Source organism: Lactuca serriola, chromosome 5 (assembly GCF_051521515.1).
Source record: "Lactuca serriola cultivar US96UC23 chromosome 5, Lser_US96UC23_V15, whole genome shotgun sequence".
Classification (NCBI taxonomy): Eukaryota; Viridiplantae; Streptophyta; class Magnoliopsida; order Asterales; family Asteraceae; genus Lactuca; species Lactuca serriola.
This window is the reverse complement of record NC_136412.1, coordinates 202,340,805-202,360,849: the sequence shown is the minus strand read 5'-3', so window position 1 is coordinate 202,360,849 and position 20,045 is coordinate 202,340,805. Positions and strand designations below refer to the sequence as shown.

The window sequence follows — 20,045 nt, the reverse complement described above, 5'->3', positions numbered from 1 at the left end:
TATTGAAACGATTGAATTTCCACTTAGTATCATACATTTGCAAATATTCGAGAATCGGGGTGTTCTAAGAATTGAACCCATCAACCCATTTGAATACCAGAAAGTTAAATACACATGAGTTTATTTAATTTGTAGCAAAATACAACTTGAAACTATTATAAAGCCGAGTCTCTCAACCCTCTCATGATCGTATCAAGGTCAAATTCACAACCTCTTGAAATGTGGCTACACTTCACAATCATGTAGGTAACTCCTTTCCATGTATCTGCACTTACAATTATCAAATGAATTATTAAGAAGTTAAACTTCAACCTCGCTAACTTGTAGAACCAAACACATACCTGGGATGAATACTTCATGTGTTCCAATCTATAAGTATGAGCTTTCCACATTGAATTCAACTCCTAACATTATATTAGGAGGGAATTGAGTGTCTCATCATTACATAATTAAATGGACTTTATTCCCATCCCGATTACAGAATTGTACATTAAGTCTCTTGTCAGACCTTTAGTCAAGTGATCTAACAAATTTTGTTGCGATTTCACAAACTCAACCAAAATCACACCATTCATGATTAGTTCTCTAATCATACTATGTCTAACACCTAGGTGTCTAGACTTAGCATTATAAACCTGGCTATATGCCTTAGCCAAAGCGGCTGCACTATCACAAAGGATAGAAATAGGTGCTACGGTTTAGACCACAAAAGAATCTCATAGACTAAATTCCTTAGCTACTCTGCTTCTTTACCAGTAGCTGCTAATGCAACAAACTCAGATTCCATTGTCGAGTTTGTAATGCAAGATTGCTTCTTGGAATCCCAAGAAATGGCACCTCCCCCAAGCAAGAATACCCAACCAGAAGTCGAGGAATGGTCCTCCATGTTGGTTATCCAACTTGCATCTGAATGACCTTTTAAAACCAAAGGACTTCCCAAATAACTCAATCCATAATCCATGGTTCCCTTGAGATACTTGAACACTCTATTCACTGCTTGCCAATGTTGAGCACTAGGATTACTAGTATACCTGCTCCACTTACCCACAATAAAAGCAATATCAGGTCTGGAACTTGTCATGGCATACATAAAGCTACCAATAGGCTTAGAGTATTCCAACTATGAAATGGGAACACCATTATTTGGCATTAGTTTCACATTTGGACGCATAGGAGTACTCACATGAGTACAATGGGTAAAATTAAACCACTTGAGAATTTTCTCAACGTATTGACTTTGAGTCATCACCAAACCTTTGTTCATCCTCTTATTTCTTATTCCAAGAATTACATCAGCCTCTCCTAAATCTTTCATGGAAAACTTGGATGATAACAATTTCTTGTTTTCATCCACTTGATTTTGGTCGGTGCCAAAAATCAACATGTCATCTACATATAAGCAAATGATCACTCCAGCTCTAGTAGCATCATCAAATATACTATAAACACATTTGTCACATTGGTTTGTCTTGAAACCAAAAGACAAAATCACATCATCAAATTTTTGATGCCATTGCTTAGGCGCTTGTTTCAGACCATACAAAGATTTGACAAGTTCACAGACCATATGCTCTTTACCGGGCATAATGAAACCTTCTGCTTGTTTCATGTAAACTTCCTCGTCAAGATCACCATTTAAAAAGGCTGTTTTCACATCCATTTGATGAATAACCAGATTGTGGATACTTTCCAATGCAACCAACAATCTAATAGTAGAAATACATGCAATTGGAGCATACGTATCAAAATAGTCAATACCAAGTTTTTGTCTAAAACCTTGAATGATGAACTGGGCCTTGAATTTGTCAATACTCCCATTAACATTCATTTTCTTTTTGAAAATCCATTTTCAACCAAGAGGTTTAGAAGCCGGAGGCAAATCAGACAATACCCATGTGTTATTCTCAAGAATTGATGACATTTCATCATCAATTGCTTCCTTCCAAAAGGCACTATCATGAGACTCCATGGCCTCTTGATATGTATTAGGATCATCTTCAATACCATAGCAATAAGAGTATTCAAGATTAATTTCATCCCTCGAACCTTCCACCAAATACAGTTGGAAGCCGGATTCGAAATTTTCACAATTTGGCCTCTTTTGCTTCTACGAAGCTCTTGTGTTTCTTGCACAATACCACCATATTGACTTTCTGAATTTTGATCTTTATTAGCACCAAAATTCAGATCCTTAGGCCTTTGAATCGATGAAAACCGCATCTCAACAAAAATTGCACTGGTGATTCGATAACAGTGTTAATTGAAACCGAATCATTAGATTCTATTACATAAAACCTATATGCCTTGGAATGTTCAACATATCCAATGAATATGCAATCAATTCTACATTCTCCCAAAATTTTCTTTTTGGGCTCGGTAAGTTTTACAACTGGCCAACATCCCCAAACCCAAAAATAACTCAAATTCAGCTTTTTCTTGAACCAAAGTTCATATAGGACTATTTTGTTCCTTTTATTTGGAACCCTATTTAATAAATAGCAGGCCGTTAACATGTCCTCTCCCCAAAATCCTTCATTCAATCCCGAGTATGATAACATTGAGTTTACCATTTCCTTTAAGACTCGATTTTTGCGTTCAGCAGTACCATTCTGCTGGGGTGTGTAAGGTGTCGTGGTCTCATGAATGATACCCACTGATTGAAAATATATGGGATCCATATATTCACCTCCCCTATCAGTCCTGAGACATTTAACTGGAATGCCCAATTGCAATTCCACCTCGGTTTTGTATATTTTCAATTTATCTAAGGCTTCGTCCTTAGAATGTAACAAATACACATAGCAAAACCGATTGCAGTCATCAATAAAGGTGACTACATACTTTTTATTTCCCAAAGAATGAGTGGAGTGAAAATCACACATGTCACTGTGTACAAGTTCCAAAACAACTGAATTTCTAGTGACACTAGGAAAGGGTTGTTTTGTTACTTTTGTAAGCATGCATGTTTTACGTTTATCAGATGTCTTATCAAAGGATAGAATTAATCCATATTTTGATATCTCATGCATCCTTCTAAAGTTGACATGACCTAATCTTACATGCCAAATGCAGAATTATGAGCAGGTAATAATTTGTCAACGATATTCAAACAAAACATTCTATTATGTAAATATCCAAAGCCAATAAACATTCAATCCTTAGACAAAACAAACTTATCCGACTCAATAACTTGTTTAAAACCATCAGAATTCAAACAACTAGAGCTAACAAGATTCTTGTGAATCTTGGGAACAAACAAAACATCAAATGATCTAATTGTCTTTCTAGAAGTAACTTCAAGACACACGACAACTAAACCACAAATAGGATTAAAAGAATCGTCTCCCATTTTTAGCACAGAACCATCTTCAAGCGGAGTTAATGTTTCAAACATCCGGTTATCCTTACATACATGGTTCGTTGCTCCGGAGTCGATCCACCAAGCAACATCATCATCATGGACATAGAATGATTCAGGGATAAATGAAACATAATAAGCATAATTCTAATTAGAATTATCAAAGTTAGTCAAAAACTAACCTCCTTTAACTTGTTTCGAAGACCCGTTCACTTTCCCATTGGCTCCACTATTTCCAGCACCATTGTTGCCCAAATTCACATGACAATAACGCTTGCAATGCCCAACTTGATTGCACCTCCAACAAACAAAATCCTTTCTCTTCTTGGAGTTGCTTGGGACTTGTTCCTGCTTGCGTTTGCTATGTCCTTTGTGGTTCTGGTTCCTTGGTTAATTTTCAACCATATGAACCGAGGGTTGTCCAGATTCAAAATTTCCTTTGGGGTTTTCAGATTTGTCACTTTCCTTCGCACGAAGAGATTCTTCAATACGAATGTGACTAGCAAGTTGAACCAAAGACAGTTCCTCCTTTTGATATTTCAAGTTGTGCTTGAAGTCTTTCCAAGATAGAGGCAGTTTGTCAATGATGGTTGACATAGGAATGGATTCATCCATATTCATATGTGCAGTTTAAACTAACCGTATATGCCAAGGAGTTCATTGTATTGTTCAGTGACAGACCTTGAATCATCCATCTTATAATTGTTAAAGTCACTAACCATAAGCTTCTTGCTAGAAGCATCCTCAGTGATATATTTTAATTCAAGTGTGTCCCACAACTCCTTGGCACACAAGGCTTCACTATGGATATCAAATAAAGCATCAGACATACCGTTCAAAATGTGACCTTTGCAGATGTAATCATCATTGTCCCACTTCTGTCTCCTTCTTATCTCATCAATTGTCTCAACAACCCCTTCCTCGGGCTCCGTTGGTCTAGGAGTAGTCAGCACGTATGTTGCCTTCAGAGTAGTCAGCATGAAGTGCATCTTCTTCTTCAACCGCCTGAAGTCAACACCTTCGAACTTCTCTAGCTTTTCAAACTTAGTGGTGTGACAATCTAAAATTTATTCCGTCGCTGTAACCCATTTCCGTAAACACAAGTTTTTGAGGTATTTGGATGATTCAACCCCGAATTTGCATGGATACAAAGTTAAACAACAAGCTAGGAAGGATTACTTACGATTTTGGAGCTTGAATGAGGTGTTTCTTGACCAAAGTCCAACTTGTAGAGAGAGAAAGCTTTAGGAGTGGGAAAAAGGCTCAAATGAAGGCCACTCAACCCTTATATAGGGTTTGAGTTTGCGGCGAGGTGGGCATCCACCCAATACCGACGTTAAACGGAGTTTATGGTCGTACCCGATTAAATGGTCGTAAACTAAAAACTTTTCAAAATGAATTCAAGGGTGTTTCACGTGTTTTTATTTTGTTTCGACACTTATGAAAATAAAATAATAGCATTAATTGATTTGCCTAACCCAAAAGTTAACGGAAAATTTCAATAAACATAAATTTTATTAACGGAAATGGGTTACAGCGATGGAATAAATTTCAGGTTGTCACATCATCCCCCCGTTAGAGGAAATTTCGTTCCGAAATTTAGAATTAAGATACAAATCATGGATTTGGAAAGAGATGCGGATATTTCTTCTTCATCGAGTCTTCGCGCTCCCAAGTCAATTCGGGTCCCCGCTTAGCATTCCAGCGAACCTTCACAATTGGGATGCGACTTTGCTTCGTTCGTTTGACCTCCCGATCCATAATTTCCACAGGTTCTTCCACGAAGTTGAGGCTCTCGTTGATCTCGATCTCATCTAGTGGAATTACGAGAGTCTCGTCGGATAGGCACTTTTTCAAGTTCGAGACGTGGAAGGTAGGATGTATGTTACTGAGTTCGTGGGGTAGATTGAGTTTGTAAGCTACGGGGCCGATTCTAGCGATAAGCTCGAAAGGTCTTACGTATCTTGGATTCAGCTTTCCACGCTTCATAAAGTGTATCGTGCCCTTCCAGGGTGAGACTTTCGAAAGGACTCGGTCTCCCACCTGGAACTCCAAGGGTTTTCTCTGTTTGTCTGCGTAGCTTTTTGGTCGATCTCTAGCGACTTTTAATCGTTCACGAATCTGTACGATCTTCTCGGTCGTTTCACAAATGATCTCCGGACCTGTGAGAGCGCTATCTGGAACTCGACCCTTAGCTAAGTGAGTGTCACCCATCTCAACCCAACACAGAGGGGACCTATACTTTCGGTCGTAGAGGGCTTCGAATGGAGTTGCTTTGATGCTCATGTGATAACTGTTGTTGTAGAAAAACTCGTCAAGGGATAAGTGAGTATCCCACGCCTTACCAAAGTCGATCACACAGGCTCGCAACATATCTTCCAAGGTTTGGATAGTTCTCTCACTTTGTCCGTTGGTCTGCGGAGGGTAGGCTGTACTCATGTCCAGCCTCGTCCCTAAGGCGTTTTGTAGTGATTGCCAAAATCTCAAAGTGAACCTACTATCTCTATCGGAGATAATAGATATAGGAACACCATGCAGTCGTACAACCTCCTTAATGTATGTTCTTGTGATTTTCTCCATCTTGTCTGTTTCCTTGATGGGTAGGAAGTGTGCGGACTTGGTCAATCTGTCGGCGATGACCCATATGGTATCAAGCCCACCTGTTGTCTTGGGTAGCTTGGTTATGAAATCCATAGTGATCCGCTACCACTTCCATTCAGGTATCTCCGGTTGCTGTAGTAGACCTGATGGCTTCTGGTATTCGACCTTGACCTTCATGCAAGTAAGGCATTTACTCATGAAGGTAGCAATCTCTGAATTCATGTTAGGCCACCGATATGTTTTCTTGAGATCCAGATACATCTTATCTGAACCTGGGTGAACGGAATATTGAGTGTTGTGGGCTTCCTTCATGACCAAGTCTCTGAAACCACCGTGTCGCGGTGTCCAGATTCGGTCCATGAGATATAAGGCTCCATCACCCTTGACTTCCAAGTTCTTATCCATTCCTCGTAGGGATTCTCCCGCTACATTTTCAGGTTTCAAGGCTTCCAGCTAAGCCTCCTTGATCTGTGCGGATAAATGTGAATGGATAGTGATTGTTGATGACTTGACTCTCTGACCCGAATATTCCTTCCGACTTAGGGCATGTGCTACTATATTGGTTTTTTCCGGGTGATAATGAATCTTGCAATCATAATCATTGAGTAGCTCGACCCACCGTCATTGTCTCATATTGAGCTCCTTATAGTTCAGTATGTGTTGGAGGCTTTTGTGGTCAGTGTATATCGTGTTCTTCATACCATACAGGTAGTGTGTCCAGATATTTAGAGCAAATACAACCGCTCCTAATTCGAGGTCGTGTCTGGTATAGTTAACTTCATGCGTCTTCAGCTGTCTCGAGGCATAGGCGATGACCTTACCTCGTTGCATCAGAACACAACCGAGTCCCTGATTAGACGCATCGCAGTATACCACAAGATCTTCTGTCCCTTCGGGGAGGGATAGTATTGGTGCGGTGCACAAGGCTCGTTTCACGGTTTGGAATGCCTTCTCTTGTTTCTCTCCCCAGTCAAAGGTCACGCCTTTATGGGTCAATGTTGTAAGGGCCTTCGCGATTCGAGAGAAGTTCTGTATGAATCTGCGGTAGTAGCCAGTGAGGCCTAGAAATTAACGAATTTCTGTAGGCGTCTTTGGTGCTGACCAGTTCTCAATAGCTTTAATCTTGGATGGGTCCACGTGGATCCCTTCTTCGCTAACCACGTGCCCTAAGAATTCAACTCTTCGGATCCAAATTTCCACTTAGAGAACTTTGCGTATAGCCTCTCCGATCGTAGGGTTTTTAGGACTCGCCGTAGATGATCGCTATGCTCCTCCTTACTCTGAGAGTAGACAAGTATGTCATTGATGAAGACGATGACGAACTGATCCAAGTAAGGACAGAACACTCTATTCATTAAATCCATGAATACTGCGGCCGCGTTGGTCAGTCCGAACGGCATCACTACGGACTCATAGTGTCTGTAACGAGTTCGGAAGGCTGTTTTTGGGACATCCTCCTCAAGCACTCGTAAATGGTGATACCCGGACCTAAGATCAATCTTGGAAAAGTAATTCGCCCCTTGCAGTTGGTCGAATAGGTCGTCTATACGAGGAAGAGGGTAGCGATTTTTAACTGTTAGCTTGTTGAGTTCTCTATAATCGATGCACATACGGAACGATCCGTCCTTCTTCTTTACGAACAAGACCAGTGCTCCCCAGGGTGAGAAGCTCTGTCTTATGAATCCCTTGTTAAGCAGCTCGTTAAGTTGATAGGACAGTTCTTGCATCTCAGCAGGCGCTAGACAATAGGGCGATTTGGCTATGGGGGTAGCTCCTGGAATTAAGTCGATTCTGAACTCAACCTGACGTTGGGGAGGTAAACCTGGCAGCTCCTATGGAAAGATGTCGGGGAAGTCACATAGTACGGGGTAGTCTTTTAGATCTTTCGTTTTTTGACTCATGTGGACAACGTGTGCAAGGAATGCACGATATTCTTTACGCAGGTACTTCTGGGCTTGAATACTTGAGATGATACGAAAACTCGTATTTGGTTTGTCTCTGTAGATTAATAAGGTTTCATTATTCGGTAGATTCAGATGGATTGCTTTGTCGAAACACCGGATTTCGGCATGATGGAGACTCAACCAGTCCATGCCCACGATGACATCGAAACTCTTGATCGATACTGGTACATGGTCGATTGGGAACGAATGATTATCTAGCGTGAGGGTACAACCTATGTAAATTTCGTTAGAATTCTCTGTCTTTCCGTTAGCCATTTCTACGACGAAGGTTTCTTTTAACGGTTGCGGGAATGGTTTAAGTAAGTGTTTAAAGTTTTGGTTTACGAAGCTTCTTTCCGCCCCACTATCGAATAGGACATGCGTTTAAGAGCTATCGAGAAGGAACGTACCCGTGACTACTGTGGGGTCTGCTACCACTTCATGTGGCCAATAGCAAGTATTCTCCCTGTTCCTCCTGCATTCCCAGCCTCGGGGAAGTTTTTCTTGAAATGCCCTACCTCACCACACCCATAACAGGCCTGGCTTACTCCCGACCCGGGGACCTGAGAATTGGGTTTGGGTTGAGATTTGCAAAACCGGGCGGTATGACACTTCCGGTTGCAATTTGTGCAGTGCAATTCACGGCAGGGGCCGTTATGACGGAAGGGGCACTTTGGGCACTTGGGCAGGTTTCCAGCATAGGATTTTCCTGGTACAAGGATAGCATGAGTAGTGGCGGCATGGACAGCCATAGTTTTTTGGTTCTTGGAGGAAGATTGTGTTGACTTGCCTTTCTTTCGATCCCACCGCTTCCTTTTGTTGTCGGGTGTCTTGGTCGGTGCGGTGGCAGCTACTGTTGTTGTTGACGGAGTGGAAGGAACTTCATGATCAATCAACCTGTGGGCCAATTCCTTTGCGTTGTCAAAGGTCGTAGGGTGTGATGCTAGAACGTTCCCTCGATATGGGGGCACTAAACCCCAGATGTATCGTTTAATTTTCTTGCTTTCAGAAGGGATCATGTTAGGGGACATAGCTACCAAGTCGTAGAACCTGGGCGTATAAGCCACTATGTTGGTCCCCTTCATTTTGAGGTTCCAGAGTTCCTCCTCGAGTTTCTGGACTTCACCCCTAGGACAGTACTCCCTTCTCAGAAGGTCCTTCAGTGTGTCCCAGCCCATGGCGTTGGTTGTCACCAAAGAGAGTGAATTAACATGGCCATTCCCCCATGTCAGGGCCCTTTCAGTGAAGGTAGCAGAAGCGAACTTGATTTTGCTTTCCTCGGGGCACGAGCACATTTCGAAGACAACTTCGGTTCTTTCGATCCTTTGGGATAATGCAATGATCCCTCTGGTTCCATTGAAGAATGTTGGTTTGCAGCTCATGAAATCCTTATAGGTGCACCCCTGCATATGTGCATGGATTTCACCATGTCTAGAGTTGGTGCCCATTCCGGCTCCACTTGCATCGCCAGAATTCATTTGGGTCATAGCTGCAGTTACAGCTGCGGTTACAGCTGTTTGAAACATCACTGGATCGAACTGCGGAGGAGGAGCTGGTGGAGGTGGAGTTTGAGTCGCAGGCTGCCTCTGTTCGGGCGCTTGGGGGGAGGCAGCTTTTACTGAGAGTTTATAGAGGTGATGACAGTAGTAAGAATCAATTGCATATATGATGAGAGTATTTCATGGACTAAATCAACATAGTCCAACTATCAGATAGAGTCATAGCAACAGAGTAGGTAACTGCCAATATTACTGGTATTAATGATGTAATATGAGTTCGGGAAAATGACCTAACAGTAGGTCTTACATTAAACTATAAGAGAAACGTTGGCAGTCAAGGAGACTAGATAAGGTACTTTCAGAGTTAGAAATGTTTATAGACAAGTGCTCTACTAAACATAGAAAAGAAAAGGCTATTCCTTAAACAAAAGAGGAGATAAATTGACATCTTCTACTAGCAACGGGTATCCCTTGGGCGAACCCTTAGATCAGCCACTTGGCGCACAACTTCTTGAAGATGTTGTTCCTGTACTCTCTGACGCGCTCGGAGTTCCCTGACTTCAGCTCGGGATGCAGCTAGCTGTTGCTGTAGAGCCTCATTGGTCCCCCTAACCCTATTCATAGCTTCTTCCAACTGGCGGATACGGACAGTGTTAAGGTTAGAGTTGGCATCAATTTCCACAACTCTACCGATAGCTGCATAACCTTGATCGATGTTCCTAGCAATCCTCCGGACCATGATGGGTAGGGCTCGATCAACCGAGCCACCCTCACTTATGTTGTAAAAGCTTCGGTCTCCGTTGAAAGGTAAGGGCTGACCCTGTTCATCGCTCCATCGATCCAAGGTTGTTGCCTACATGGGAGTGGGACCTTGGAATGTTGGACGGGGGTTAGGGTTTGGAGCTACAAGGGGTAGGTTGTTGACTTCTGGCTTGGAGCTGGAGCTATCCGAGAAGCCTTCTGCACGGTGATCATCCAAAGGGATCGGGTGATCGTCTTCTGACTCCTCCTCGAGCCATCCCCCAATGCCTTGTTTGGATAGTATGAATCGCCGGGATGGTGGAAGCCAGCCATGCTATCTACACGAGAATGGGGAAAGAAAGGTTAATAGACGTACTAATCTGGGACACTTATATGATGATCATAGTTAGTCGAACCAATACTTGCATAATGCATACCAATTACATGTATCTGAGACAGGATAGGCCTTCGAATAAGTGATCCTAACTCTAAATCCACAACCAAACAAGGAATAGGAAATAGAGCAAGGATCATAGATTCTAAGTCTATAGCGTCTTAATCAAATGTAACCATAGGGTATCCACTTAGCAACTATCGTCCTACACGCAACGACCCTTTTAGTTCTCACATATGTAAATCACAAATTTGCAGAATACTCCTATAGTATTCTTGTTCTAACATTCTTGTGGTAGTGTGGGTAAGTTTTTAGACATGTTGCAACACCACAACCATTCTTAGGCACATGCTAATCACTCCTAGGAAAAATGTAGTTGATCAGGCTACATTCACCCAGACTTGACAATATGTCTCTAAGCCTAATTGTGCTGTTCAACAATCTTAATACTTTTGTTCTGTTCTAGTATGATACTGATCCTTTGTATTAATGGATGTGTGTGTGTGTGTATATATATATATATATATATATATATATATATATATACTTCGTTAGATATTTTATAATTTAAAAGTATATATTCTTGGTCAGAGTGTTTCAATCCCGATGTGTTTATAGTTCGTATATCTTTTATGGGTTGATATACTTGATTCACTATAAACAATGCTCTGATACCAATCTGTCACACTCCCAAAACTGTAAACTCCCATAAAGGGGTATTGAACCCCCAAAACCCCTCAAAAACCCTTCTAATGCTTATCTATGACTTAGAAACTTGCATGCATGAACTTAGAACCCCAAAATCATGTCGTTGTGGGAGTAAACATGAGTTTACGGTCCATGAACATTCATGAACCGTAAACACCTTTTTAAGGTGTTAAAATGCCCCTAAACACCTCCAAAAGCTTGCATCAGTGCCTAGAACCTTGTACCCTTTCATTTGAAACCCAAAATCATGCGAGAATGGGCCAAGCATGAGTTTACGGCTGTAAACTCATGTGTTTACAACAGTAAACTCACCAAGAACACATTCATAAACTGGAAACTCTATCCAAGAGTCTTTCCAAGCTCCAAACACTTCCATAACCCTTGAATCAACCCTAGGACCCTCCTTTGTGAAGCATAAGACCTCTTAGCACTCAAAAACATCCCACCTATGATTTTACGGCCGTAAACTCATGTGGGATATGGTCTTTGGGCCGTAAACACCCCTAAGGGTTTACACTTGAAGAGTAAACTCCTTATCAAGGCCCTACACTCCTTAGATGCAACCCGTATCACTTCCAATACTTGAGATAAAGTGTTGTCATGCATTAGAGTGTATTTACTTACTTAATTAGTGATTAAATAACTAATTAAAATACATTTATGTATCACTAAATGTTACATAGGATCCGTGGGTGTGTTCAAGTCCTCACTTGACACCTAGCATCCTACTCAACACTTCCATCCACTTTGCTCACTACAGGTGAGTTCATACCCCTTAATTAACCTTTCAAATGTTTTTAAATGCTTTTATGGGGGGAATACAAGTTGAATCCAACAAATTATAGTATCAATAACATGTGAATTGTAACTTACAATCAAAAAGGATTTCTATACTTTTAACTATTTTTGCCATGAAAACTGCCTTCAATGTTTATCAAACTCATTTTCATGTTAAATTGTTATAAAAACTACTTCCAAACTCTTTTAAACTTCTTATGTTCCTAAAATATATCTACACCGATATATTTATATAAGTGAGACTTGAAGGACTTAGGACCGATAGCTAGCCTTATTACGTGTTCTTGTTTGATTGGGGTCTTAGGTTATATTGTTATCTGTCCGACTGTCGTTGAATTCTTGGTTATATATTGTATGTATTTGTGTTGGATATGAATGTCTTCACTCCGTTCAATACTTTGTGTATCCAAGATAGACTACAACATGCTATTTAACTATAATATATATAGTTAAGGTTTACCACTCCTTACTACCATTACTATGATACTTACCACAGTTAGTACTATTATCAGTCTCTACATGTTAAGTACTATACAAGAAGAATACTATATACTATACAAAAGAACACTAAATACATAATACCAAGAAGCACACTATACACTAATACAAGAGAACATACTAAAATAGAATGTCATACACTATTCCTCTATACGGCAATTTACTGCGCCTTCGCCGTGTAACGATAGTCTCCTAGAGGGAGAGCGGGCTCTACGTGTATAGATCTATACAGGGCGGATACTCTCACATCCCGACTGCTAGCTACAGTCCGAGCCAACTAGGCCCAGGGATGATAACATGTTACCACACTACGTGTGACCTGGAGGGTCATTATACATTCGATCGCCTATCTGCATGGTTACATATAGATTCACATTCGAATCCCTAAATTTACAAATTAAGAATTAAAGGTAAAGCAGACTCCCCGAGGTGTATTCTATACTTATCACTACCTAGAGTCTACAGTTTATTTACCATTCAGCCGGAAGTAACACTGCTGGAATAATACATTTTTTTCCCATTTACTTTGTATAAATGAAGTTCAAACTATATTTTTATAATTGAGAGTCTAATTGGGAAAACTTTTACACACTCAAAGGATCAAACCTACAAGTAACCAAGTCTTGGCAGAAGACTGCTTTTACTGGAAAATATAGGATTTTCTAGAGATTCACACTATTTTCAAACTTGATAACAACTTTCATATTACACGATTGAAAACACTTTTATACAAGCAGTGGCACTAAATTCTTATGAACTCACCAGCTTTATGCTGATACTTGTTTTCAAAATAACTTGTATTCTCAGGTCGTCAGTAGACAGGTACAGATGCATCTTTTGAGAAGACAGAGCACGTACAAGACTCCTCTTTATTTTGATTATACTTTTTGGTGTCTAACAAACTGTACAGAACACGCTTGTATTACAATTACTATATTAATGCAATGTACATTGTTGCTTGTTTTTACTATTATGCATTGTTATAATACTGTACATGACATCCTCCACCCCAGAACGTCTTCCGTCGTTCTCGGTTTTGGGGTGTGACAAGTGGTCATCTCGCGGATTGTATCACCCGTCTCCAGTACAAGAAGTATCAGTTCGATTGTAGGAAAATTATAGGGTTTGTGGTGGAGATCTGTATACCAACTTGGATCGTGAGACACTTTCTGAACTGATATTTCTACCCTATGCCTGCGTTACAAGAAATTCGGCCTACGATAATCCAAGTGAACACTTACTATTCTAGGCATAGAAATCGTAAGCCAATTTTCTAGAGAGATTATGTGAGAGCTTGATAAAAACGAGAGCTAAAATTTGTAACCCTCTACAGAGAAGGAAGAGCCATTTATATATTAAATGAGATTAGGGTTTTATTAGGGTTAGACCGTCATTAGTTGCTTTGGAAGCAAGTCAGGATAATCCGGATTTAATGAGGATTTAGGTTTATCAAAACCAACCACTTTTTTTAGTTTTACCATAATCACCCTAGCCAGGGGCTCTGCCCCTTGGACCCCGCTAGGGGTGCTGCCCCTTTGGAAACCCTCGGACCCAGGGGCGCTACCCCCGGACCCCGACTAGTCGTTGCACCGGCTTCTAATTTGATCTTATACATGCGTACACTCCGCACAACCCCGTACATATATCAGAGTACAAATTATGAATCCCTTTAGCTCACATGTTAGTTTCAGTTACTTAAAATGACATGGTGACACTAAAATCACCAACATATGACACATGTTTTAAAAGGGCCCAAAACTTTTATGGACTTTATTCTCTCTCTCTCTCTCTCTCTCTCTCTCTCTCTCTATATATATATATATATATATATATATATATATATATATATATATATATATATATATATATATATTATCACTACAAGAAAAAAAGGTCATTAGTGGCGACAAAATTCGCCGGTAAAGATTAGCGAAGTCGCCGGTAATGGTAATTGCGGCGAGATGTCGCCAATAATAAGTCGCCGCTACTACTCTATCGTTATTGATCAAAATGTCGTCAGTAAAGAAATTTGTCGCCGCTAATGCCCATGTCGCCGATAATAATGTGGCCGGTAATAACATTTTTTATTTTTTTATTTATTTTAATCAATGATTTTGGGTATAAAAAACCGATACATTACGACATTAAATACAGAAAAAATAATTACATAACATCCGATTAGATACCAAATATTGTTATAATAAATTATATACCAAAATAAAGAACCAAAGTTTTACAATACTAACGAGTAGCAAAGTGTGACGACAAGTCTAACATACAACACGCAAATTGATTATCCGAAAAACCACCATCTCCGTTCCCATCGTTTCCTCCTTGATTATTCGCCGATTGAAAAAACACATAAAGCTCCTCTCTACGTGTCGGTTCGTTGAGCTTTGTCCGGAGATTTTCCAACTACGTAATAAATAACAATATATATAAATTTATAAGTTAAATTATCGAACATAAACAAAAACTACCAAAGTACATTCCTATTTCTTGCACTTAAATACAAGATATACCAAAAGTACATTGTAATTTCTTGCACTTGGGACGTCAGGGGCTTTAGCGGCGACTTCTATCAATAGCGGTGACTCTTCGGAGGGAATTATTGTCGCGTCACTTATTCAATCTTTAGCGGCGATATTTGTAGGTCTTTAGCGGCGACAAGAGTCGCAGATATTTCTTTTGTGCGTTTCCCGAGCACCCCAGCCGTTGGATTAGCAACACGATCGAACGATCCTTGTTTACCAGAATGTCAAAGTGCGGATCCATGTCATGGCCCTTTAGCGGCGACACCAATAGCGACGACATGGACTTTTAGCGGCGACTTTTCAATATGTCGCCGCTAAAGGTCTTTCTCGCCGCTATTGGTATCGCCACTAAAGGCTGGAAATGTAATAGTGAGTTTAGTAAGATATTCATAAATCCCTTTAAAATGTATAACCATATATAAAAATTAAAATATTTTATAAAGCTATTTTGGTTATAAAAAATTCATATTAATAACACATCATTTTTATAAGAAGATACACACGCACTTCCAGAAATATCAATATTAAAACCAAAAAGTAAAGAGAAATCTATAAAACAGACCCATTCGAGCGGAAGTCGAGTATTAGCAACTTTCACACAGGCACACACATTAACTAGTGAACTATCCCTTTACACATGATGTGCCAATGGGTCTTGTCTGTTTGACTTAATAAAGGAAACTCAAGCTACCATTAAAGATTAAATTTCCGAATCTTGCTGCTATATTCGAATCTTTAAGTACTGGTAAAGATAAGTAGCTCATGGTACCAGTAAAGGGCAAAAGAACTACTTATGTCTTTGACTACAATAAAAGCATGCGTATAATCTTTGTTGAGAGATGCGAAATCGTTGAATTTCATTTTGTCAACAGGAAGATTGAACCATATGTATCAAATGGTTTCTTTCTAGCTGATAGTTATAGCATCAAAGAATATATATATATATATATATATATATATATATATATATATATATATATATATATATATATATATATATATATATATATATATATTCGACATAATTAAAACTAAACTAAAACATTATAAAATAAAAGGAGATTTGAAAAGATTCTTGAACACTTAAGAAGATTGTATTTAAGATGGTGTTTATTTTTTTTTCATATTTTATGTGTATTTATACTACATATCATCTTATTACATCGTACTACATCGTTTAAGTACCTAACCCATCATACTACATCGTTTTGAGTTATGTTTTCATCGCAATCGTCTAAGGTTTTTAAACTCCAATCGTTGATCTGATTTACTTCCAAGATTTTTGGGCATTCACAATTATTTTTCTCCTAAGCCATTCCATTTAGTATATGATGCCCATCAAGAGGTATTCGAAAGAAATACGTGATGTAAAAGAAAGATCATGGTGAAATTCCAAAAAATTTGGAAGTAAATCAAGTTATGGGGTTGAAGTTTAACAACAATGGTCGATTACAATGCAAATATGAAACAAAACGATGTATTATGATAAACTTAGGTACATAAGCTTATATAAGGCTGTTAGGTATATATTCACTTTATCGATATATATATATATATATATATATATATATATATATATATATATATATATATATATATATATATATATATATATATATATATATATATATATATATATATATATGGAATGGTTCACTTGAGTTTCTAAAAAAAATAAGATCTTGATATTCTCATTTGCCGCTCTAACACTCTAGCGTACCAGCATCAGTGGAGTATGTCGAATCATAAATGATTATATAGTGGAGAATTCTAATCATATATGATTATAAATGTTGATACATATATGTCTAATCATAAATGATAATACATATATGTCTGTTCACAAAGTTTTTAATCGTGGTTAATAGAGGAGGAGGTGGTGGTGGCAGAGGTGGTGGTAGTATAGTTGACGGAGGTGACAGTAGGGTGGGCGGTTGGTGGAGGGGTGGTGTTGTTGGTGGTTGTGGTGGTGGTGGCAGATGTGTTAGTGGAGAAGGCGGTGGAGGAAAAAAGAACGGGTGGTGCTACATAATTATTTACAATTATAAACTCTCCGGTTATGCCGGTACACCGAAGGGTTTAAGCAGCAAATAAGAAATATATGGTTGAGGCTGAATATCAAGATCTTTAATTTTTTTTTTTTCATATTAAGATTAATATTTTTTAAGATATATTAAATATTGAAATAATTTGATTAATAATTTAGGGTCTCCGTATAGTCCGAGTATTCATTTAACCTCAGTTGACCGTCGAGCTACTGTCGAATATATATAAAGGTTGCAAAAATCGTTCGACAGTAGCTCGGCGGTTGACTGAGGTTAAACGATTATTCGGACTAGGCGGGGATTAATTGGGGACCCTAAATTACTAGAAACTTTATTTAAAATTTTAATATATCTTGAAAAAAAAATAAGTATTTGAAATTTTAAAAATTTGAAAATCTTAGTATAATATTTTAAAATTTAAAAACTTAAAATTTTAAAATTTTAAAATTTTGGTGCAATATTCAAAAATTACAAAATTTAAAATTTTTAAATATTTTCCGCCAATGACTGCCAAGGACCGCAATGTCCGAGTTTGACCGATTTTGAGCAATTTCCGTCAAGCACCCTAATCGTAATCAGATCAACGCCGTCAAACGATTAATCGACCACTAAAGCTGATTTCTGCAAGACTAATATATATATATATATATATATATATATATATATATATATATATATATATATATATATATATATTATACAAACCTTAATATTTCTAAACGTAAATTAAGACGTCCAAATATTTAAGCTAATAGTACAAGTGTTTCTTTGAAATATAGTAGCTTTTACTAAGTTTTTTTAATATCTGACGAGTCAACGTTGAATCCTGAGATCTCGGTAAATACTGCCAACCTTCCTCGTATTTCTGTTGATCGAGTCTATAGCCATCCAGTGCACGCTTCCCATTCCCCATATGTGAAACCCTGATCTACTCATCACCACTGTCTCCATCACCATTAGCCCCCACCCCCAACGATTCACTTTCTCTTTATCCCTTTGTTAAATCCCTTATGACAGATATATATATATATATATATATATATATATATATATATATATATATATATATATATATATATATATATATATATATATATATATATATATATATATATATATATATCCCCCCCTTCATTTGGAATCAAGAATTTGTCTCTATAGAACATGTCTCTCTCTCTACCATCTCGCCTCTAACTAACCACTCATAACCCTAAACCCAACTCTCATTAGCGACGACCATTAAACGATCATGGTCTCCACCGCCACTGAACTGCCCCACCACCACCACCACTACCAATCATCTCACCATTGTTCACTTCACCACCATTAAGGTAATCAACGATACCGTGGATGTTCAGTTTTTGTCACTATACTTGATTTCTCCCGTTATTTTCTGCAGGTACGTTTTTCTCTAACAATAACTTAGACTTTTCTAATATGTTAAAGTGGTTAATGAATTTCTCCTTTTTCATGTGTATCTCAGTTTCCTACAATTGTAGATGTCTTTGAGAAATTTCAGTATGTTATACGATGCCTATGCACTTCACAAGCGTGATTTTGAAGTCCATTACTTTGAAATTTTACCTATTATACTAATATATTATTAAATTATCGTAACTATAATCACAGAAATAGAAACGAGTGTTCTCAATCGAAACTGTAATCGAAAATGAAAACATGCACGCTGAGGATTTATTATCGTGCTTCAGAGTCCGATATCAAAATTGCATTTAAAAAGCATAATTTGAAGGCACTTCTTAACGTTCTGGTTTTAAGTTCTTCTAAATAACCGACATTTGTTTCTTTTGTATTTTGGAAACCTAAAGGTCAATGATGAATAAACGGAATCTGATTTTGCTTTGACTTGATGTAAGGTAATGTATCTACGTTCTACGGCTAAAATTTTACTTATCTAACCTAATAAATGAAAATCAATTTTGTCAAATGTCATGTTTTCATTGAATTTGACACATATCATTTTCTAAGAGTTTTTGAATTATTTTTTCCATTTGTCATTTTCTTGAATTTCTTATTTTCTTAAATTTAAAACCCACAATTTAATGAGATTTGTATATGTAAAGTAGATCATTCCAATAAATTTTATAATAAATGCATTTCACTTTTCAAATCTCATATATTATATATTAAATTACTTACTTCATTTATTATATCTTTTATATTTATATAAAATATTACATTAAAAAATATGTAATGCTTATAAGTTTATATTAAATTTTTCTTTTTTATAAAGTCATATAATATATGGGTCTCACACCTAGGCATGTGGAAATTAACAGATACTCGAATTACGCGCTTGATTTTTTCGGGTATCGGGTAAATCGAATATCGGGTTAATTTTTTCGGGTAATCGGGTAACCCGATTTTTTTCAGGTCGGGTATACGGTACGTTTGTTGGGTTTCGTGTATACCCGAATTACCCGAATTATTTTAAAAATTCCTTTTTTTGTTTTTTTTTCCGTTGAGCTTGTACTAGTATTTATTGCAACTAACAAACTTATTATCTTAACGAAACTTCAGAACATAGCAAAACTTATGGCTACAATTATCTTAAACATTTTAAACTTTTAAATAAGATCTTTACGTATATGTTTTTTAACATCTTATTATATTATATTAATTTGTTAAAAGATTGCATGATATCTCAAGTATTATTGACTAAGAAATCTCAATATTCAAAGTTTGAGTAACTTCGTTTATGCCTCGTTTGTTTATATAAACAAGACTAATAAAGTATGACATATTTATTTCATTAAATTGTTTTTCAAGTGCCATTTGAAAAAAATTATATATTTCGGTAATACCCAAATTACCTAAACCCAACCCACTACCGACTTACCTAAACCCGAATTACCCGAATTTAATTTGGGTCGGGTAATGGGTAATACCCGAATTATATATTCCGCGT

At 37.9% G+C, this 20,045-nt stretch overlaps 1 protein-coding gene across 1 annotated transcript; it reads right to left on the bottom strand.

The window, feature by feature from the left end:
* Positions 1-238: 238 nt before the first annotated feature.
* On the bottom strand, positions 239-1,081 carry LOC145050093 (secreted RxLR effector protein 161-like). The gene is made up of 4 exons (XM_078998400.1): positions 754-1,081; positions 480-661; positions 342-404; positions 239-265 (listed from the first exon to the last, which is right to left on the bottom strand). The coding sequence occupies exons 1-4, from the start codon at positions 1,079-1,081 to the stop codon at positions 239-241; spliced, it is 600 nt and encodes a 199-aa protein (XP_078854526.1).
* Positions 1,082-20,045: the final 18,964 nt, after the last annotated feature.